This window comes from Phragmites australis, chromosome 17 (assembly GCF_958298935.1).
Source record: "Phragmites australis chromosome 17, lpPhrAust1.1, whole genome shotgun sequence".
NCBI classification, from domain to species: Eukaryota; Viridiplantae; Streptophyta; class Magnoliopsida; order Poales; family Poaceae; genus Phragmites; species Phragmites australis.
The window spans coordinates 27,321,990-27,344,260 of NC_084937.1; the positions used below are offsets into that span (position 1 = coordinate 27,321,990).

At 48.3% G+C, this 22,271-nt stretch overlaps 4 protein-coding genes and 1 pseudogene across 5 annotated transcripts; 3 read left to right on the forward strand and 2 right to left on the reverse strand.

The window, feature by feature from the left end:
• Window positions 1–3,022: 3,022 nt before the first annotated feature.
• LOC133897660 (uncharacterized protein At1g76070-like) lies at window positions 3,023–4,014 on the reverse strand. Its single transcript, XM_062338457.1, has one exon. The coding sequence runs from the start codon at window positions 3,895–3,897 to the stop codon at window positions 3,148–3,150; it is 750 nt and encodes a 249-aa protein (XP_062194441.1). The 5' UTR covers window positions 3,898–4,014; the 3' UTR covers window positions 3,023–3,147.
• Window positions 4,015–4,586: 572 nt separating this feature from the next.
• Window positions 4,587–6,447, forward strand: LOC133896609 (pentatricopeptide repeat-containing protein At1g20300, mitochondrial-like). Its single transcript, XM_062337208.1, has one exon. It carries the CDS (start codon window positions 4,649–4,651, stop codon window positions 6,248–6,250), a length of 1,602 nt encoding a protein of 533 aa, XP_062193192.1. The 5' UTR covers window positions 4,587–4,648; the 3' UTR covers window positions 6,251–6,447.
• A 1,761-nt stretch (window positions 6,448–8,208) lies between these two features.
• LOC133897369 (serine/threonine protein phosphatase 2A 57 kDa regulatory subunit B' alpha isoform-like) lies at window positions 8,209–11,820 on the forward strand. The gene is made up of 2 exons (XM_062338082.1): window positions 8,209–9,894; window positions 10,795–11,820. Exons 1-2 carry the CDS (start codon window positions 8,521–8,523, stop codon window positions 11,113–11,115), a joined length of 1,695 nt encoding a protein of 564 aa, XP_062194066.1. The 5' UTR covers window positions 8,209–8,520; the 3' UTR covers window positions 11,116–11,820.
• A 4,798-nt stretch (window positions 11,821–16,618) lies between these two features.
• On the forward strand, window positions 16,619–18,113 carry LOC133897370 (NEP1-interacting protein-like 1). 2 transcript variants are annotated; one of them, XM_062338085.1, is made up of 5 exons: window positions 16,619–17,061; window positions 17,150–17,328; window positions 17,453–17,536; window positions 17,626–17,799; window positions 17,880–18,113. In XM_062338085.1, exons 1-5 carry the CDS (start codon window positions 16,914–16,916, stop codon window positions 18,000–18,002), a joined length of 708 nt encoding a protein of 235 aa, XP_062194069.1. In that variant the 5' UTR covers window positions 16,619–16,913; the 3' UTR covers window positions 18,003–18,113. The 2 variants fall into 2 exon arrangements, with proteins under 2 accessions (XP_062194069.1, XP_062194068.1); XM_062338084.1 differs by having other exon boundaries at window positions 16,619–17,328.
• A 77-nt stretch (window positions 18,114–18,190) lies between these two features.
• Window positions 18,191–21,912, reverse strand: LOC133897368 (protein ALTERED PHOSPHATE STARVATION RESPONSE 1-like; annotated as a pseudogene).
• Window positions 21,913–22,271: the final 359 nt, after the last annotated feature.

The following is a 22,271-nucleotide window of genomic DNA, read 5'->3' on the forward strand; positions in this document are numbered from 1 at the left end:
AGGAGGAGCCACCTATGCCATCATCCCCGTCACGCCGCCCCGGAGTCCAAGGAGGAGGTTGTAGTGGTGCTCTAGGGCGTGTCCTCCACCGCGTTCTCTACATACTCATCTAGGTATGCCTCCTCCTCTTCTCCAATGGTGGTCATGCCACGGTGCTAGGATTTGGGTTTATGGCTATGTTCTTGACTTATTTGAAGCTTAAGGATGATGATTCTAACTTAAGAGCTTATGGCTTGGCTATGTGGCCGCTTAATTGGTCATGGTGGTTTCGTTGATGGCTGTGTGGTGATGAATTAGCCATGCTTATTTCTAAATCGTGGGATATGCAAAATGATCTATGTTGTGTGGTAGGAGTAGGCTACTTCCCTAAGCTTAGTTGGACATAGGTTGCTAGTAAAAAGTATTGTGCAATTGTTTAGTTAAAGCTCACTAAACTTGCGTGATGAAGTGTTTGTGCTTCTCTACTCAAAACCGGGAACAACTGGTGGTTTGTGGTGCGCTAGTGGATGGCTATGCAATTCAGCTGGTAGCATAAGTATGGTTAAGGCTTACGCTTCCAATTAACTAGTTAATTGGCATGCTAGGATTTGGGTTTATGGCTCTCATAAATTAAGTACACATTGTTTATAAAAATGGTTGTCTAGTTGTAGCAATCAATTGTCTTTAGTATAGAGAATGAGATCACACAATATCTAAAGTGTTAGTGTTGTGCTTGTGCTATCTTATCCTTAACGTGTCCAGAACAATTTTACACACACTAAAAAATATGTTATGCATATTTTGTGACGTTGATATGCGTAGAAGATATTCCTTTATTGAGTTTTATTAATCTGTTAAGAACAGATGTTGTTCTGCTCTGTTTGAGATTCTATTATATATTGAGTTTATGCTTATGATACTGATGAGAACAGATTTATATGCTTTGTCTTAGTTTGTTTTCTCTTACTGAATGGATATGAACAGAATACTCCACTTAAGCTATGCCTTTGCTAGAGATGGTATGAAACTAATACGAACAAAGTATACTTAATCTTGGATATTTGGGTTTCTCTATGATGTTTAGCTAAGATTTAGAGCAAGATTTTTTATTGCTTGTGTGTGTTTTACCCCATATTTTGATTTAAGAGAGTTGAATTTTGGCAGCACTTTCCCCTTTTCCCAGAGATGCAATGCTTATTGGCATTTGCTGTTCACTTTACCAAGTGGACTTGTGACTTAAGTAATAATTTTGATGGCTTAAAATCTTTTTAAGAAAAGGGTCATATAATATTAGAGTTTCTCAATATTATTCAAGAGAATAATTGAAAAGAGTAATTGACATGACATTGAGGCTAATACCAGATTGCTGTCGTCTGAGCTAATATCTTCAAACGGAAAGTTTAAAACACATACCTTAATTCCTTTTCTTTCCTCTAAAATAATATTGTTCATTTTAATTTGATCTTTATTGTATCTTGCTTCACAATGACATATTAGAACGAGAAATTTCATTGATAAATCATAAATCGTTTATGAATTGATAATTACTTATTAGCATTCGAATATGGTCTACAAGTGGTACGTAATGAAAGATAGGATACACTTTTCGATAATAACACACCTCTCATATTTGTATCTCACTGCATATGATGTAGATTCTTATTGAACTAACGGATGGGTTACGTTTTTTTAAAAGTGTTACAAGCAAAGTTTCGACACCGTTCTTTGTGGATACTATATTTGCCAGTTTCTTTGGGTAAACGGGAGGTACACAATGAACCTCGAGGACATAAGTTATTATTACGCTCGCACATTCTTATTTGGTTTTGTTTTCGTTGTCAATAGTGTTTTAGCTCTTTTAGTTATGTTTTTATTTTAGGCACGGATGATCAAATGTACCCACACCTCCCTCAAAGACGAAGATATTCAAAACGTCCAACGTGATATGTGCTGGTTTATCATGCATGAAGTCATTCACAAGAGTGATATGTTCTTTGACCTTGGAGGTGAATTGGCTAGCCGTATGAGGCTTTGTGAGTGGGAAATGAAAGAATACTTGTGTTGAATATTTGGTTTGTGATGTAAATTAACTTGGGATGTAAAAATATTATACTTGTAAATATTATTGTATTTATGTTATATTGGACTTTGTGTTGATTCAAATGCTGTTGAAATCTGAAGAGAATAAATTATATGTTCTTTATTATTTTTTGAATGAAATACATATCACATACGGGTTCTTATGTTGTTCGCCTATGGAGCTATTTTCACAGGTGATTCATATAAGGAACCGTCTGTAGAAATAGGTTTCCGTATACGGTTACTTAAGATAACCGCATATGGAAAGCTATTTTCACAGGCGGCACCTCCTTCGTCGCCTCCTCTCCCTCCGTCGCGGCGTCCCGCTCCTTGAGGCAGTCGCTTTCTTCCACCACCTCGTCCCCTCCCTTCCCGCCGACTCCCTCCCCGATCTCTATGCCACTATGATAGACATGCTCTCGAAGCACAACCATTTCCCGCTCGCACGCCATCTGCTCATCCTGTTCACTTAAGGAACCGTACGTGGAAATAGATTTTCAGAGACGGTCTATTTTGCGCATGTGAAAATTATTTATTTTTATAGTTATTTGATCACGGACGGTTACTCTAAACGCATGTGAAAACTAGCTCCGAACCATCTCCGAAAATAGTTTGTATAGTAGTGATAATGGGTGATCAACATCTATTGAAAGTTAAACTAGGTTAGCTTTTCTAAAAAATGTTAAATTACCAGACCCCTAATTAGGCCTCGATTCCAGCTAGAATTGAACGGTTTCATGTAAATTTGCACAAAATTCTTGTGAAATTTCTGCATACCGAACATACCGTCAATGTCAGGAATCCTCTCCCATGAATTTCGGAGAGCCGACCTCCAAGCGAGTTATGGATGCCATACATGAAAGATCAAAATTGGATCATATGTGAAATGGAAAGGAAATTGCCAACCCAAACAGATTGTTTTTTTCTTCTTCTCTACTTCATTCTGAAAGACGAGCACCGCATTTACAAAATCAACTGAACTTGTATGATCATCACAAAGGCGTGTACAAGGGGTGTACAAACTAAAGAATATAGGCATTGGCGCACAGAGATGAACATGCATGCAGGATCGCATGCAGCTTTGCTTATCTAGGGAAGTTGAAGCGGAGTGGGAGGAGCCATGGGGCGCCGCCTCCACAGGTTCGCCTCCTTCCTCGGCTCCGACGCCACTACGCCCCCGCCGAGCACCAGCGGTGCCCAGTGCGCCACGAACCCGTCCTCCTCCTCCTCCTCCTCATCGTCCTGATCACGACCACTCCTGATGTCCGCCTCCCGCCAGTCGAAGTCCTGAAACGCCGCGCGCCCGCTCGTGAACCGCTTCATCTGACCGAGCCCCGCCGGCGCCGGGGCGGCCGCCACGCCGTTACTCCCCTTCCCGTGACTGGAACGTACATCTCTCGACTTGGACCGCGACCTGCTGCGCTGGAAGAACACGCGCTTCACGAGCGAGCCCATCGGCCTGCATCGCCCCTCCGTCGTCGTCGTCGGCCTCGGAGGCAGCGGGCAGGCACCGCCGTTCTTGCCGCACGGGTTGACCTTCTTCTTGGTCTTCGAGTTGCTCCTCTTGATCTTCCCGATGCAGGACACCTTGGGCGACGACGGCTCGGGCGTACGGTAGCCCGACTGCTTCCTCTTACTGCCGGCGCCGCCGCGCGCCTCCGGCGGGACGATGGAGACGATGGGCCCCGAGAAGGCGTTGCGGTGGTTGAAGGAGGACCTGCCGTTGCCACGGGACGGGAAGGAGGAGGAGGACGCGACGGTGGAACTGAGGAAGGAGGCCAGCCCGCCGCCGGTGAAGCTCCTGGACCTCCCGTGCTTCTTCTGCTTCTGCTTCTCCATGGATCAACACGCACGTGCTCGTGCTCTAGCGAGCTTCCCGCCTGATGAACTTGGACTCGATCGCCTTTCGCGTGTCAATCAATCTCAGCTTGATCCAGGCAGGGGCGGCCCAGTCTGAAAATTGAGGGGGAGCATAATAGCAATTGGACTTTTACAACTTTATATCTTTTGTGTGCTATCGACACTGACATTTCCTCTTTCACACGAACCAATGTGTTCTCATGATACGATCATCCACATCAGCTTTCTCCGTACGTGTCACACCAAGCTGCAATTTCTATTTTTTAAATACCAATACAATCAGTAAATACACACGCACATACTCACACCACCACACTCACAGTGTCTATTTAGAGATACGAAGTTTGAAAATTGACAAAATCATCATAGATATCTCGCTATTGAGAGATAGCTCACCTACCATTAAAAGAAAATTTTATTATAAAAAAATTCCATCTTAAAAAGACAAAAAAAAAGCAAATCTGGTATTTGATCCTTAATGAGTAAAATTACCATCATTTTCACTGACCATCGAAGGCAAAGCTTGGTTTCGGCCCCGCCCCGATCCAACCCTGTGTGACTGAGCCCAATAGTTCACGGGCTGAGATTAGAAAGCCCGATACCTCTTCATGGCATTAATGGGCCTCAATAGCTCCAAGGCCTCAAAGCCACCAAACCAAGACCCAAACCCCAAAAACCCTACTCCCACCTCTCCGGCAACCGCAACCCAGCTCATCCCGCCTGCCACGCCATGGCTCTCCTCCTCAAGCCCAGGCACCACCACTCCGCCACCGGACGCTTCCTCTTCCTGCGCCGCCTGGGCGACGGCGCACCGACCCCACCGACCCCGACGGACACCTCGCATCCGCCCCTGACCCCTGCCGAGACCAAGCTCCTGGACGCCCTACACGCGGCGCTCCTCGACCACCGCCGCGCGCACCCGGCCGCCCAGCTCCCGGCCTCCCCGCCGTTCGACCCGCTCCCGTCCCTCTCCGCGGCTATCTCCGGCCTGCTCCCTTCCCCGCCTTCCCCCCACCTCCCGCTCCACCTCCTCCGCCGCCTACTCGCCCTCCGCCGCGGCGTCCCGCTCCTTGAGGCCGTCGCTTTTTTCCACCACCTCGTCCCCTCCCTTCCCGCCGACGCCCTCCCCAATCTCTACGCCACTATGATAGACCTGCTCGCCAAGCACAACCATTTCCCGCTCGCGCGCCACCTGCTCGACGAAATGCGGGAGCAAGCCGTCCCCATCTCATTGCAGCTCCTCCTCGCCCTGATCCGCCGGTACGTCCGGGCGGAGATGTCATCGGAGGCTGCCGAGCTGTTCCGCCGCATGGAGGAGTATGGCGCCGGGGCTCCGGAGCCCGCCACACTGACTTTCCTCCTCAGCGCTCTCTCCAAGAAGCGCCTTGCCAATGAGGCGCAGGCGCTGTTCGATAGCTACAAGTCTGTCTTTGCACCGGATGTTGTGCTCTACACAAACGTGGTTCACGCGTGGTGCCGTGCAGGGCAGCTCGATGAGGCCGAGCGTGTGTTCGCCGAGATGCAACAATCAGGGATCACGCCGAATGTGTATACCTACACAGCTGTGATTGATGCAATGTATCGTGCAGGGCAGGTTCCCCGTGCGCAGGAGCTCCTGTGCCAGATGATTGATTCTGGGAGCCCACCAAATACGGCAACGTTCAATGCCATCATGCGGGCGCATGTCAAGGCCGGCCGTTCTGAGCAGGTGCTGCAGGTGCACAACCAGATGCGGCAGCTTGGGTGCGAACCAGACATTATCACATACAATTTCTTGATTGAAACTCACTGTGGGAAGGGGCAGGGCAACCTTGATGCAGCATTGAAAGTGCTTGCAAAAATGACTGCAAAAGGGTGTGTTCCTGACTGTCACACGTTCAATCCCATCTTCAAGCTTGTACTTGTGCTCGGCAATGTAAATGCTGCACGGAAGTTGTATGAACAGATGAGGGAGCTGCAATGTAAGCCGAATGTCGTGACATATAATTTGCTTCTAAAGCTGTTCAATAAGGAGAAGTCAATGGACATGGTTCTGAGGATGAAGAAGGACATGGATGTGGAAGGAGTGGAGCCCAACATGCATACCTATGCAGCTCTGATTGAGGCATTCTGTGGGAGGGGGAACTGGAGGCGTGCCCACACAACACTGAAGGAAATGGTTGAGGAGAAGTCCTTCAAACCCTCAAAGCAGGTTTATGATATGGTATTGGCCCTTTTGAGGAAGGCTGGACAGCTCAAGAAGCATGAAGAGCTTGTTGAACTGATGGCTGACCGGGGTTTCATTAGCCGCCCAGCAAATGATGTGTTGTGGAACACACTATCTGCTTGCTGATCTTCATGTGCTAGATTTTTCTTGGAGTGTAATCTCATATAAAAGGTAACCTTTTTTATGTGTTGTACCCTAATAATGCTTCCTGAGTAAAATTGATTGGGTGAGAGGTAATTGGGGTCAAAATTTCAGAAGTAAATTTGAGTTTTTGGGCACTAACTTTGTTGTTCCGCTAATTGGTTACAGTCTTTATGAAACTATGGGTAGCTTGATAGGGTGTTCGCCTTTGTGATTGTCCATCAGTGGTACAAACTCGGGCAAGAAAATCTCATATAGTCAAATCTTAGATCCTTTCAGTTCCTATAATTACATTAGGTTTGCAGTTTTGATACTAGAAAAATTCCAAAAATGATCTTGGCTTCAATCACTCAATCCTGCCTATTTGGCTCTATTATTTTTTCTGCAATTAGGTTGTAAAGTTGTACTGCACTAATTTGGTGGAAGCAGTACAACGTACCACCCAAACTGTTTGAGCTTTATGGGACATTTTAGGTTAGGATGTTGCATTCTTGTAGTAGTTAGTATTTTGCGGATTCATTGTTGGCATTCATTTAAATTGTGGTGGTGATCGTCCTTGCTTCACATGATTTGGACTGCCCCAAAATGAATGCCTGATTTAATAGCATGGGAACGTCACATATATGCCCCTTATGACTGTGAGTAGTCGGGTGACTGCATTCCCTCTTCCATCAGTCTTCAGTTTTAAAAATTGGCATGTTTTCTGGATTCATGTGTCTTTACCGAACTACGAGCTGAGTGTGTTTGCCTGCATAACCAGTTGCTTATTACTATTGAATTCTTTATTATCTTGTCTACCTTGCAAAATTAACTAGGTGCAAGTATGCAACATGTTTTATGCCCTTTTTCCCAGTAGTCATTTGCATCTAGAATACATGCTGGTTGCTGGTCTACAAAACGTCGGGTGATAGAATCAAACATTGTTATGACACTGTCAGTCATGAGCTGATCAAGTAAATCTCTGTTTTCTGTCCGCTTGAAACAAGATTATCGTAGACATTTAAGTTTCTGTTGTTCTTGAACCTTTAACGTAGTGCCACTTCAATTTTCAAAGGATCAACTTTGAACGTCTGGTCTGCTGAGTTTTCATGATCTTTTAAATACTTTTTCTGAGATGTATTGTCGCTGCTCTAGTTTCCTGACATTAATAACTGAGCTTTGTACTCGCTTTTGCATATCCTAGTGTTCGAGTATCTTTAAATAGCAAATAATTCGCACATATATATCCTGTTTTGTTAAACTGTCCAGCAACAATGAACGAACACATAATCATGTGATCTAAACAAGGACAAACTCAGTAGGCACCGCACCGGCACTTTTTGCCGCTTAAGATGTGTTGTTAATGTTGCAACCTAACTTTCCGAAACTGCGCGCTTAGCTCCATCTAATATGTTCAGTCACCAGCTTTAATATTTCCAGTCTAAATAACGATGTGATTTTGTGTTGTCTGTTGCCTTACCTAATGGTCGATGTTGCCCTTTGTTCGGCCGGTGCATACATTGTACACCCTTCCATCTAATTCGCCTATCCATTGATTCCATTCCTAGCCTAAAGCTTTGCTAGGTTGCGAGCAGCACATGGCAGCAGGGCATCTTTTGCTTGTAAGCTTCCCCGGGCAACTGTGAGGCATGAGCCGCAACCGGACACCTGGAGATGTTTGCACGGAGTGTCCTGGAGAAACTTGACCGGAATCTTGTATCGGCTGCATGTGAACCTCTGTTTTTTTTCCAGCTTGTTCTCAGATCCCATTGCCTGATTGTGGAGTCATGCAACCATCATCTCTTATGTTTGCCACCATGCCTATCGCCTTTTGTTTGCTCACCACTTTGTTTGATTATGGCTTGCTATGCTAGGTGTCGTAATGACAGGATCAGCGACAGCATAGGCTCGTCCTTCTCTTTCTCATCGATTGCTTGCTTCTTGTTCAACTCATCTTCAAACGGGGTTTGCTGGATAGACCCTAGTAACACACGGTCAGCGCTGGATAACAATCAAATAGACCCTAGTTCACTTTACTACCTCTGAACCGAGAGGAGTAGAGAGGACCACAGCTAAATCCAATGCTCTGGACTGCATTACGAATTCTGAATCTCTGGTCACTCACCCTCACGTTGGTTGGGCCTGAGAAATCTCTGCGTCCCGACGACCCAAATCCGGACGAGTCCAAGCGCTAGGCTCCAGCCATAGCCATGCGCATTGTTTGTGTCTCCCGCCGAAGGTGACGAGACGACGAGCCAAGCTTAGCTGCGCAGCACATGCAAGAGCAACCCCCCTTGTGCGGCCGGCGACTGGGACCAAAGCCGAAGCCGCAAGCGCGGCGTCCCCTCCAACGCGCGGCGTTTACAAGCGCCTCGCTCGCCAGCCGCAGCGAAACCATCGCCCCGTTTGGCGTCTTCTCCATCCCTGCGTTTCTCTTAAGTTTCACCCGCCCGCGCGCCCGCTTGAGTGAGGTGCTCTCTCGTGACCTCTCTCTCTCTCTCTCTCTCTCTCTCTCTCTCTGCCAAGGCTGTGGGGGCGAGAGCAGCAAGGCCGCGTTGGGAGGAGAGGAGGAAGAAGAAGAGGCTATGGGCGCTGCTATGGCAGAGGTGGTGCCCAATGCGCCGTCGGCCAAACGGAGGTCAACCACGCTGAGGTTCCTGTTCGAGTCGGAGAAGCCGGATGGCTTGCTGCCCGGCACGGCAAAGCTGCCGCCTCCGTCCCCGGAGCCCGAGGCCGACAGCCTCATCGACAAGATCGCCTCGTGCAACCGCCTCTTCACGTTCGTCGACGCGGGCGAGTGCGAGGAGAAGCGGAACGCGAAGCGGGACCGACTGGGGGAGGTGCTCGCCGCCGTCCGGTCGAGCGGGAAGCAGCCGCTGGACCACCGGGTGTTGGTGGCGCTGGTGAAGATGGTCGGCGCCAACCTATTCCGGACAATGCCGCCGTCGGCCTACCCGCTGCTGCCCCCAGACGGCGTGGACGAGGAGGTGCCAGTGATGTTGCTGGCCCCGTCGTGGCCGCACCTCCAGGTGGTCTACGACATCATCCTCGCCGTGGTCACCGGCGCCGACGCCAAGACGCTCCGCAACCACATCGACCGCGCCTTCCTCTCCGGCCTCCTCGCGCTGTTCGGCTCCGAGGACCCCCGGGAGCGCGACCGGCTCAAGACTGTGTACCACCAGCTCTACTCCAAGCTCACCTGCGAGCGCGCCTTCATGCGGCGGTCCATGAGCGCCGCGTTCCTGCGGTTCGTCTACGAGACGTCCCCCTCGGAGCGCCACTACGGCGTCGACGAGCTGCTGGAGATCTGCGGTAGCATCATCAACGGCTTCGCCGTGCCGCTCAAGGAGGAGCACCGGGCGTTCCTGATGCGCGTGCTGCTGCCGTTGCACCGGACCAGGTGGGTGCACACCTACCATCGCCAGCTCGCCTACTGCGTGCTCCAGTTCGTGCAGAAGGAACCGGAGCTCGCCGACGCGGTGGTCAGGGGGATCCTGCGCCACTGGCCCGTGACCAACTGCCAGAAGGAGGTGTTGCTCATCGACGAGCTCCAGGAGATCCTCGAGGTCCTCGAGCCGAAGCAGTTCGAGAAGCTCGCCGTGCCCATCTGCTCGCGGATCGCGCGCTGCGTCAGTAGCTGCAGCTCTCAGGTTTGTGCTATCTTCACCACGACTTAATTAATTTTCTCTGTGCTTTCATAATTTGCCTTCAGTCCTACCACTTATATAGCTGTTTAAATAAAAAAACAAATCTTTAAGATTTATTTAATTCAGTTTTAGAACTCTGAATTTCTGCAGCAGATTAACAAGCCTTTTTATTCAAACGAGTTCAGTTCTAGAAATGTGGTTGCCGAACATAGCGTTAGGCGCGCCACTTTCCTTAATTTTGGTGGAGATTCATATTCAGTGATCCACCTCTGCCCCATCCCATGCATGGTTGGGTACATGTGGTAATGGGAGAGAAAGTGTCTTGCCACTGAAAGAATAGCGGCTGATCGATAAAGTAACTTTATAAAGTGACCTCACTTTACTTTGTCGACCTCACGTACGCCGTTCTGTAATTCGATTTCAAAGGACACATTTTTCACATTTCACTTCACCTCCCAGCTCCAGGGCATTCCTTTTTTTTAAATGTGGCTCCTACAGAAAAACACTGAATTGTCAATGTCAGTTATGTCCGTTCTGTGGATATTGGAGAGATTGTGCTGGCGTGTTTTTGTTCCTTCGCTTGTGTTGTGGAGAAGTGCTCTGCTCTGAACTGCATCTGAATATACCAAAGCATCCAAACTGATTTCAGTAAAGCAGCTTTAGAAAGTGGTGATGATATCACTCTATCCATCGCACGTTTCGTGTCGTGTAATCCAGTCTTAGAAAGTTCCTCTTTCTTTTTCGTTTAAAAAAAGAAGACGAAAGTTCATCTTTCTTTTTCTTTCGTAGTTGTCATCGTAATGATAGTCCTAGATGAATTAAAACCTCAGTAATTTTGCTACTACGTCATCTGCATTAGGTGAATTTTGCTTCAACTCACGCTGACAAGTCCGTCATTTTCAGGTGGCCGAGAGGGCGTTGTACGTGTGGGACAACGAGCGGTTCCTGCAGCTGGCGTCGGGGTCGCCGGGTGTGATGGAGAAGATCCTGCCGCCGTTCGTGGCAAGCGTGGAGAGCAACCTGGAGCTGCACTGGAGCAAGTGCGTGCAGCAGGTGACGGCCAGTGTCAAGTCCCTCCTCGAACAGGTAGCGCCGGACCTGTACGCGCGGTGCGTCGACGACCTCGCCGCGAGGCGGTCCGAGGCCGAGGTGGCGGCCGCCGTGCGGGACGCGCGGTGGCGGAAGCTCGAGCTGGCCGCCGCCGCCGCCGCCGCGAAGAAGTAGCTAGCCCGCCCGCACGGCGGCGGAAGCTCGAGCTGGCTGTCGCCGCCGCGAAGTATGTAGCTCGTACGTGTTGTGCAAGCGAAGTTTGTACTCCGTGAACGAGAAGAAAGTTGCATGGCTACCGTGGTGCCAGGAGTGAACTTTGCATGCTTCCGTAAGGCCATGCACAGCGCGGTGATCCATACGACTTACACTCACGATGTCTCCTCTTGCCAGCCCGGTGCGCGGCGCCATGGAAAGCGGCCGCCGGCTTGTGGCATGTGACGCCCGGCGAACCAGACAGCGGAGTTCCGTGAACCGTAGCGGCGGGGCAGGCGTTTTGGACGTGACCGTGTCACATGGCGCGGGTATCTACTACGCAGGCGGCAGTTTGGACCCCAGGTTTTGGCCCTTCGGCCGGCCGCGCGATCGATGTTTCTCGGCTCCTCTCTCCACGGCGATGCGAATCCGGCAGCCCAGCGGCTGTCAGGCGAGTCGCTTGTCGTCACCTACCTCTGACATGTTCAGGTGGATGGGTTTTTACCCACAAGACGTGGACTGTCACTGTATGTCATCTGAAATGGCACAGGCCGCCTCGCGCGGGCGCCTACTTACTGCCGGTAAAAAGAGATAAACGAGATGGAAAACTGAGCGTTTACTATGTACGTACAAGTATCTCAAGTGATTCACTGATTTCTGTTCCCAAATTGCCACACACACACAGAAGGAGACTGGCAAGATTTGGATCTGAATTCTGACGAGGTTTGGAATGCTGAAATTTGTACGTAAGTACTCAGTTAATTTTTTTTCACATTATACAAGTAATTTTTTTAGTATAAATTTTTGTGAGAGTTAGATGCATGGTAGCATCCTCCACACCATATTTTTTTAGAAATTTTTATGACTATTTATATAGTGTTTTGAATTTTGAGAACAATATAATATTGTATTTTTATTTTGAGTAAAATGTACTGGTGGTCCATGAACTTGTCTTGTGTGTCATATAGGTTCACGATCTATTTTTTTTGCAGTTATGGGTCATCAAACTGTATAAGTGATGCACTACAGGTCCATACCTCTTCGCAGGGCTCTGAAAGCTGACGCGGAAATGCCAACATGGCATCCACGTCATTTTACTCAATTTTAACATCAGAAAAAATTCAAAAAATCAGGAAAGTCAGGAAAAAAAATCAGAAAAATAATAATCAGAAAATAGGAAAAATCATAAAATAGAAAAAATCAGAAAAATAGGGGAAAATTTTAAAAAATATAAAATTAGAGGAAAATTAGATTTTTTAAAAAAAAGATCAAAAATACTAGAAAAAAAATGCAGACATCAGTATGTGGAATATTAAATATACAATATTAAATAATGTATATATACATGCCAGAAAGATAAAATATTTAAAGAGTATGTAAAACATGTTGCATGTGGTCTAGCGACATATTACGCTATACTGTCAGTTAGCAATCAGGACGTCCTATTCTATAACACATTTAACTTTTAGGAAGGAATTAGAATAGGAAAGAAGGAACGAGTGAGTCTAGACGTGTTCAAACATCGGGTCGGATTGGGCTTCTAGCCGAGCTTTGAAAAGCCTGATAGAAAAATCACAAGCCCAAGCTTGGCCCGAAAGGAACTACGGTCTTGTTTTTGAAGCCCGAGCCCAGCCTTGCACTAGTCGGGTCGGGTATGCAAGCCAAGGCTGCCCATGATCAGGTTTAAGTGAGTCTATTGCTAACTGATAGTATAGCGTAAAAATCTTATTGCTATTTTAATTCCTTCATAAAATTAAAATGTGTTATAGAATAGGATGTCATGATTGCTAACTGGCAGCATAGCGTAATATGTCTCTAGACCATATGTAACATGTCCCACATACTTTTTAAATTTTTATTCTTTCCGGTATGTATATCTGCATTATTTAATATTGCACATACTGATATCTGCATTATTTTTTTACTGATTTTTTGTATTTTTTAAAAACCTATTTTTCCTGATTTTTTTTAATTTTTCTCAGATTTTTTCTGATATTTTTCTATTTTTCTAGGTTTTCTGATCCCCCCCCCCCCCCCTATTTTTCTATTTTTTTTATGATTTTCCTTTTTTTGAAATTTGCTGATTATTTTCTATTTTAAAATTAGGTAAAATGATGTGGATGCCACATTGGCATGACCACGTCAGCTTCCAGAGCACTACTAAGGGGTATGGACCTGCAATGCAGCACTTATAAAGTTTGGCAACTTAAAATGTAAAAACGTTGATCGTGGACCTATATGACACAACGAGAGAAGTTCATAGACCGCCCGTGTATTTTACTCTTTGATTTTTTTTAACCTATCACCGTATTTATGCTATTTTTCGACAAACGTATGTTCATACTATTATTCAAACGAGCATCTAGAATTGCTAAATTTTGAAAATTTAAAATAAAAAAATCTCGTGGACAATGGGCGGAGCCATGGCCCGTGCCGAGGGCGCTGCAACATGAACCCAGCCCAGTTAATTCCACTAAAGTTTAGCCTAATGTCAAACTGGCCCAGCACCTGTCCATTGGCTGAGCACCTGCCCATGGGCCTTCCTAGCTCCGCCCCTGGTCATCTGGACGTGCCAGCCACCGGGCCGGACATGCGCCGGGCCACAAGGAGGCGCCACCGGTTCACCACCCGCCGGACGAAAATCTAGCAGGCGGCGCCGCCCGTTACCGGTAAGGATGTATCAATCGTACGAATTATTTTCTCTGTCTGTACGCTCTGCAGATCGCAAAGACAAAGCCGGCCGTTTCGTCAGCCGGCCACGGACGTCTTCTAAACGAGACGACGATTTCGTTTCGCTACCGCTCACCAGTAGACCAGGGAGATTGAACGTATGAGCGCACAAGTTTTTCGCGGTCGGCACCGGAATAATCAATCGAACATTAGTTCTCGGTAATATATCCGTAAATTGATTGGGTAATTTCGAATGCATGAATTAATCACGAAATGAGATATACACGATATATGTAAGTTTGGGTCAATTGCTGAGCATCTCCTCTGCTAGGATCATGATGCTTGCTTCTCGTCTTTCTCTTAGCCTTTCCGACTCATATAAGGGTGATATAACGATTCTTATATAATCGTAGTCGATAGTAAATTATCTTTCTTGACATCTAAATAGATAGATCTGTTTTGTATACTGATCGTTTCAAGTTGAGTAATCAATCTAGACATTTTTAATATGTACTTATTTAATTCTAGATGTGTTATATAATACTGATTCGGTTTCGTGATATTTAAAACTGTCTAATATATATTATACATACCCTATACATACACACACGATATACTCTAAAATATTCAACATAATCAACCCGGCACTTTGCAGAGAGGAGTTGCCGATTCCCTTTCAGGTGAAGTGAAGCTTGGTCGAAGGACGAGACGCAACAAGGACGAGCCGTCGTGTAGCCCAACTACCTGCCGGCCCTTTCCCATCAACAAGGACGAGCCATTCCATCGAGTACAGCACTGAATATTTGTAGAGTAGTACAACAGCCAACGTGCTCTAATTAGTAGTAACTCCTAACCAGACGCCAACTAACAACGCACCCAAACTAACTCCTGACGAGATGTTGCCGAGCGATCAGCGAGATCGTACGAGTATGGTGACCGGTCCTGAATTCTCGCTAGCAGGCGCATCTCTTCTCGTGGATGAACATGTTCTACTGCACACCAGGCCCCGTGATCTGCACGTGTGTAGTTGGTAGCTAGGATTTCATCCCCATTTCATGAACGCAAAGAAGTGTCATCCGAATATCGAACGAGTATTTACCTCAAAAAAAAGAAAGAAGAAGATCGAACAAGTACATGTTCTCTCCAAAGATTACCTTTAAAATTTGAATTTGAGTTGGAGTCAAATTTGAATTGAGCAAAATTTCCTGAAAAAGAAAAAAAAAAGAGGGAAGGAATTGTCTTGACCGAATGGGCCGCTTCTAGGCCCAAAAGCCGAGCAGCCGACCCGGCCGGCTGCCTGCCCTAAAGGGGTGCCCAGCTGTGGTGCTGGTGGCGGCCGCCACAGAGGCGTGTTGAGGGGCTCCGCCCTTCTCGGCTTCTCCGTTCGTCGCCCAGCGATTTCGACGCGCCGTTGAGGCGTGGTGGGGTGGCGGCCGTGCTTCTTCCTCTCTCTAAAAAGGCAGGTGGTCTCACCTGTTCTTCACCTGAGATTTTTTCTTCTGCGAGCTTTTTCCCTCTTGCTCTGATCTACAGCTCTCTCTCCGTTTTCTTCTTGCGCGAGGCTGTGCCGGCTTTCTCCGGTGGGGCGTAAACCGACACGGTTGAGCTCTCCTCTGGTGAGTTCCCGTCGGCTCTGAGTCGCCGGCCTCGTATGGGATTTTGGCGCCGCACCTTCTGCCTGTTTGGTGCTCGGCTGATTCGGTGACTGGCTGCGCGTGTGCGTGAGGAGATCAGTGGTGTGGTGGATTGATATTTTCTGGGCTGTGCCTTCGAGTACGCCATTGCTTGCAGTGTTCGGATTATCCACCTTGGCCCGGTGATTGGACTCCTGCTGTTGTGGTTTCTCTGCTTCTCGCGAGTTGGTTGTGGTGTGCCTCGCAGCCGACTTAGTGGCATTGTATCTCCGAAAGCAATTCCCAGTTGACCTCGGCATAGAGGGGGAATCTCAGTTTTCTGGGTCAGCACATTCGCGTGCCTTGCCATCTTCATCCTCCTGGACAGTAAGCTCGTTCCAATCCCATCTTTACATTCTAGCGTGCAATTTTGATTCTTATCTAAATACTCTGTATATGCATGCTAGAATTGGCAATATTCTGCTCTGTGATGAATGCGAGCTAAATGCGTTTAGTGTATCATTTGAGCTCTTAAGCTGGGCCGTAGTTGCCGGTTATTGATCTAGCTGAAATTCTGTTATTATTCTGTGTGTCCACTGTGGTGTGCATTTGTCACCCTTTGTTCAGTGGTTCTGTGTTGGAAAGAGAACTCTGGAAAGCTTTGGTGCTGTCTGGTTCTGTTGGCTTGGGCGCCCTTTGTATGTTACCCTTGATCTGGTGTCATTTTGTGGTATTCTGCTCTGATCAGTTGTAGTCGGCTGTATTTGATATTGTCTGATCTTGATGGTTTGGGCGCCCTGGTGTGTTCTGTGTTCGGCTGTCATTCTCTGTTAGCCGACTAGTACTGTGCTTTCCAGAGGAGTTCTCTTGATCATAGGCTTGTGTAGCTTGGCCTAGCTTTAGAGGAGATTTGATACACTAATCGGTAACATCTTAGTATGTGATGATGATGGCCGTTAAGTCGGCAACTCGCTCTGAGAGCCATGACGTTGTTTTAATATATGTTCATGAGTTATATTGCCTCACTGACAGTCTTGATTCATTTGTATTCATGAGTAGCTTATGTGCTTTCATATATGCTTTTGAAATGCTCATGTATACTTATATGAAATATATTGTCAGTTATGTTTTTATATATTCTTGTACATTCAGAATCAATTCATTCGGAAAGTTGCTAAAACGTAATTTGAAACAACAAGATATGTATGAGATTTTGCACCAGTCGTCAGGTCGGGGCTCCATGATCCTTCTCCACGAATTTTGTCAAGATTACGGCATGGTCGTGTCACCGGAAAATGGCGGTCTCCCCTCCCCTGATCGGAGTTTGTTTCTCCGGCCCCGGTCCCGGTGCAATTGTTGGTGTACGGCTGACCTGGCGGAAAGCGCCTGGTCGCCTACCCTACATCCCACCTCCGTTATAAAGCCCTCGTCGACGGATCCATTCCCTGACGAGCTCCTAACTCACAAAGCCCGGCCGAGCTCGCGCGCAGGGCAGGCATGGACACGACGCTGGCCGACTACTCCCGGCTCCGTCATACCCCAGCCGTCTCGGCGGAACACCACGCAGCCCGCGGCGTCTGCTCCTTCGCCACTCGGGCCACCGAAAGCCTCGTCCGCGGCCTCGTCGCATGCGTCTTCGCGACAGGTTAGCCAGTCGCCTCGCCAAAGTTTACGCAGGTTTCCGGCGTGGGCCGCCTTCGATTGGTTGATCATCGAGCGGTCGATCTTGGCAGTGGGCACGCTTCTCGGCGCGATCACCGGCGGCCTGATCGGGCTGGCGTCGGAGACCGGCGTGGTGCGAGGCACGTGGGTGGGCGGCATCACGGGCGTGCTGGTGTCCATGGAGGTGGTCGACTCCTCCCTCGCGATATGGCGCTCCGACGAGCCGGCCATCTGGAGCGTCGTCTACGTGGTCGGTGCTTGCACGTTCGGTGTCCAATTCAAAGACGAACTCGCCGGCGGCCAACCATGTTCGTTCGCGTGCCGTGTCTGACTGACCGACCCACGTTTGCCATGTTTGGTTTCTTGGTTTTCAGCTCGGCGTGATCTGGAGCCTGCTGACCGGCCGCCTCGTGCGCGAGAACGTGGACCCCGCCGTGCTCAGCGCCGTCGAGACCCAGGTACGTACGTCACGTGTGCTCGGTGCTCAATCTCAGTCGCATACCACGCGACTAGTAATGTGCTTCTGTGTCTCGGTCGGCTCATGCAGATGAGCGCAGTGGAATCACTGGCCCGGCAAGGTGACGGCGCCGACATCTTCGAGACGGGCGGCACCAGCGGCATGACGAGGGCGGCCATCGACGTGCTCCCAGCTGCGAAGTTCACCGAGCGCGGCAACGTGGACGCCAGCGGCGAGCTCATCGCGTGCTCGGTTTGCCTCCAGGTATCTACTACCACCAGCTGCCAGAATGCGGCCACTCCAGGTATCCGTGCAATGTTGTGCCATGACGATTTTTCCCGCAGGAGTTTGAAGCCGGCGAGAGCGCGAGGACCCTGCCGGTGTGCCGCCACACGTTCCACCTGCCGTGCATCGACGGCTGGCTGCTCCGGGATGCCTCCTGCCCCTTGTGCCGCCGCGCGGTCTAGACCATTTTTGTGAAACACAGCAACGTCACCCTTCACCCTTCTGCAGCTCGTCAGATGGTCAGATTGACATCTTGTGTAACCTTAATTTTTCGTCACCGGTTAATATATGCAGTACCTATCCAGTGTTCCCATTTCTCGTGCACATTTTGTACTGAATAATATATGTAGTAGCTGTCCAGTGCACCCAATTGTTCTGCACATTGTCATGGTCAGATACCTGATAGGGTAAACGGTACCACAAGGAAACGGCAACACTAGCAATACAGCGGATCCTCACTGATATCTAGCTAAACGAATAATTACAAGCAGGAGTTGCCCACAAGACTGACCTACCGGCAACAACCAACCAACATGGTACTCTCTACAAACTAAAATCAGACAGAGATTCTAGGGGCCCAAAAACTGGGGCATAGCTGGGTCCTAAAATGGTGCACACTGTCATTCATGTAGCATCCACCGCTATGTGCGAATATGGCCCCTCAACACATGGCCGTTTTTGGTAGCCTTCTCTGAATCCTTGGCACTGGCTTCTGTGAGAAAGTCTTCGTAGAGTTTGACTGAATCCTTCGAGAACTCGGTCAGTGATTCGAATTTACTGGCGAGGCCGATATTGAACCCGTTGAGAGTGACGTTGTGTGTATCCTGCATGCAAGTGTGATGCTTCGCCTTCTCTACCTCAACTCTCCTCCTCAGGGGATTGAGCAGCTCTTTCTTCTCCGACAAGTGCTCCATGCGCTGCTTGAAATCTAGCTCGGGTTTATGCTCAGGAAGCTTGGTCTCAATGACCTCGTTCTCTGCTCTCTTGTAAGCAGCTAGCTTTTTGTCCATCTCTTTTGCCAGGCTGTCCACCTTTCTTTTCTGTTGTTGCCCTTCGCCTTGCTTCAGCCATAGCACTCTCACTTCTGATAAAATTTCTCATGGCAAAAGACACCCGCTTGTTTGGAAACTTCAACAGTGTGGCGTACCAGTCATGGCAAATCACAACTAAAGTTGGTGCACCGGCCCTATCAGACGCAATCGATGAGATCCCTCGAGAGTACCGAATGGTATCCGTCAAAATAAACTTTAACAACCAGCCATCAAGAGCTTCAATATATGCTTTCTGAGCGTTGACATAGCTTACAATTCCTTAGTTCAACCTCCAACTTGAGAGTTGCATGACGCTGGGCATCGTTACAGAATTTACCATAGGCAGGACAGGTGAACGAGTTCACCTCAAACATTATCTGTCTCTGTGTTTCATGTGAGTCGACCATTATTTTCCAAGATTGTGTAAAGCTGCAAAGGAGCAGCCAATGCATCAGTATCAATTGAAACGAAACTACTGAACCAATCCTATACATGAATGAAAGGTCAGCTTACCCCTGCAATAGCTCAACAAGTTGCGGTTGCAGTTCGTCATCCCGTAATTTTTATATTCTGTCGGATATTGATTCTGCTGCTCGTAGAGAAACCCAGATTCTTGTATACAAGTCTCTAACAGTTGTCCTAGTTTTTTTCAGCAGAATGCAGCTCTGAACCTTTGGCATCTTGGTTCCTCAACTGAACACATTTCTTCTCATAGGTTTGTCGGATTTGATCTATAACCTGCACAGGATTGAACAAAATCATTTCAACATAGATGTACAAAAAAATAATACCTGACAACAGATTAGCTTGTTAGACCATGTAGGATGACTCTGCAGTGGCGAGACAAGAAATAAAGTAATTCACAGACATAAGAAACAATACAGATTGGCCAAGACATACTGGGAAATATAGCATGTCGCTTTCAATTCCAGAAATATTAGATTGCTATGGTTTTATATAAGGACACATCACACAACCATAGATGGTACTATGCCTAGACTCCAGAGCTAGCAAAGCAGGTTAACCTTAGATTTTTTTGCTAAAAACACTTGATGACAAGGTGGTACCAACCATACTAGAACATTCAGTAGCTGAACCTGTCAAAGGAGTTGTAGCTAGTTACTTCCAACAATATACACTCTTTTCTTTTGTTTCACTTTCATAGAATAGCACTATTCTAACATTTATGCAACAAAATCAAATATAGAATGACTCCAACATATGCAAGCATCAAAACCTCGTCCAGATTCAAGAACAATGAACAAAACCCACCTTAACTTCTTCATAAAGTTTCTTCTCCCAAGCATACAGTCTCCCTAAAGTCTGTGAGTGACTTCCTGACTTCATCCCACCATAGTCTCCAAATATTTCGCTCTTAGTTTCACTCTTGTCTGTCCATGACAAACTATTCGAGCTTGCTCCCAGCTCGCTCCTGTAGGATGAGGATACAGATGATGGAGACCGATGCCATGTGATGGCATGGATTATTTTTGATGAATTTTCTGCACCAGGATAGAAATTGTAGAGCTAATGTGATGAATCGAAGGCATACAAAGTATCCTAGCAACTGATAACTACTGCTAATCTGTGAATTGCTGGGTACCAAACAAAACCAAGAGTTTTTTATATTGTTCTAACTTGACTCAACAGTGAAGATTCATGATGCTCGTCATCAAGCTGGAGACTTTAGCCTTTTGCAGCCAAAAGGATCACTTTTGCAATTGAGCACAACGAATAGTAGCATCAAAAGAGCTATGCAAAATGGCCCATGAAATGACTGCAAAGTAAAAAAGATGATAACATATTGACAGTGGGCAGCTATTACATCAGCCAGGAATATTTAAAGGCACTTTTTAAAGACATATGCTCTGTCTAATCTCCAGAGGCACAGGCGGTTGTAAGATAAGAACAGTAATCTCCATTCCCTACCATCCCGACTCCTGAGTATAAAAGGGATCACTCCCAAACTTATCACAGAAGGGCTTTCTTGGATAAAAGATCTGTCCAAACCACTTAAAACTCGCAGCTTTACATCCAAATCTTGCGATTTCAAGAAACAGCAAAAGGGAGTTGACCACTGCGGCACTACATTTGTAGCTCAGATCAAGCAAGTTGCAACGAGAGAGAGATCGCGGGAAGAAAGCAATGGAGCGCTGTAAAGGCTGAACCTTTCAGATCGGGGATGCGCGTGGCAGCCTCCAGCATGCCGGACACCTCTTTGCTGGCCTCGGCGGCGCGCGCGAAGAGCTCCTCCACCTCCTTCAGCGCAGCGAGCAACTCGCGTCCAGGCTGCGACACGGCCACCTCCAGCCCGCCATTATTCCTCGTCATCTCGCCCGCATCTTTAGCTTCTTCTTGCTTGGCTACTCCAAGAGAAGCCTCGGTCTTTGGGACCTCGGCAGCCACCGCTTTTGCCCCCTCGTCCTCTTCGTCCCCGCCTCCTCCAGCTCGGGGATGCCCTCCCGCTCCCTCACCGCGCGCATCTCCTCGTCGCTGATGGCCGCGGCCACCTCCTCCTCCTCCGTTCCGTAGAACGGGTTAAAGTTGTCCCACCCGCCGACCGCCGACGCCGCAGGAGGCGGCGGCGGCGTCACCGGGGGCGCGTAGTAGTACGGGCACCGCATCTCCGGCGCCGCTGTCCCCATCTTCCGCGGCGGTAGCTGATCTCACCGGCGCCTCCTGCAGCGGCGGTGGCGTCGCGGGAGAGGGGAGCGCCTGCGCCGGCTTGGGGGAACCCGGGGGCGAGTTGCTCGGGATCGGGAGCGTTATGAGGATCGGCGCCGGCGCGGTGTGGCGCGCGACGAAGACGTCGAGCGCGTCTGCGACGGAGCCGAGCGCCGCCGTGTAGGCCGCGTGCGCGCCGGCCAGCGCGAACCGGCGTTCGGCCGCCGCCTTGATGAGGCGCTTCCGGTCGCGGCACACCGCCACGGGGTCCCCTCCGTCGGCGCCGCCGCCACCGCCGGCGAGGCGGGAGACGGCGCAGTTCCCCATCGGAGGCTACCCTACCCTTGGCAAGGTTTAGAGTGGAGTAGGGGAGTGAGGACAGGGAGAAGAAGAGCAGTCAAAGTCAAAGCAGCGGGGTGTGTGAGGGACCCGGATTCTCTGCATTAATACATCGTTAATGCAGAAAATCACTGTTTATACAGTAAAAATGAGTCTGGTGCTACAGTGGTATACACTAGCTAATTATGTATACTGTACCAACAGTAATCTGGCGGATGCATCAGATTCGTATGCTATAGTGTATCTACAGTACCTAGCTACAGTACCAGAAGGACTGTGCTGGGAACCAGATTACTGTTGATACAGTATACATGATTAACTAATGCATACCACTGTAGCACCAGTCTCATTTTACTGTATAAACAGTGATTCTCTAAATTAATGATGTATTAATGCAGAGAATCTGGTCCGTGCTAG

Excerpts from the sequence above, each read along its gene's own strand:
- LOC133896609 (XM_062337208.1), top strand. The coding sequence starts at position 4,649 with ATGGCTCTCCTCCTCAAGCCCAGGCACCACCACTCCGCCACCGGACGC.
- LOC133897369 (XM_062338082.1), top strand. The coding sequence starts at position 8,521 with ATGCAAGAGCAACCCCCCTTGTGCGGCCGGCGACTGGGACCAAAGCCG. Across the intron at positions 9,895-10,794 it reads TCAGTAGCTGCAGCTCTCAG|GTGGCCGAGAGGGCGTTGTA; the intron begins GTTTGTGCTATC and ends CGTCATTTTCAG.
- LOC133897370 (XM_062338084.1), top strand. The coding sequence starts at position 16,657 with ATGATCCTTCTCCACGAATTTTGTCAAGATTACGGCATGGTCGTGTCA. Across the intron at positions 17,329-17,452 it reads TCTGGAGCGTCGTCTACGTG|CTCGGCGTGATCTGGAGCCT; the intron begins GTCGGTGCTTGC and ends CTTGGTTTTCAG. Across the intron at positions 17,800-17,879 it reads CGTGCTCGGTTTGCCTCCAG|GAGTTTGAAGCCGGCGAGAG; the intron begins GTATCTACTACC and ends TTTTTCCCGCAG.
- LOC133897660 (XM_062338457.1), bottom strand. The coding sequence starts at position 3,897 with ATGGAGAAGCAGAAGCAGAAGAAGCACGGGAGGTCCAGGAGCTTCACC.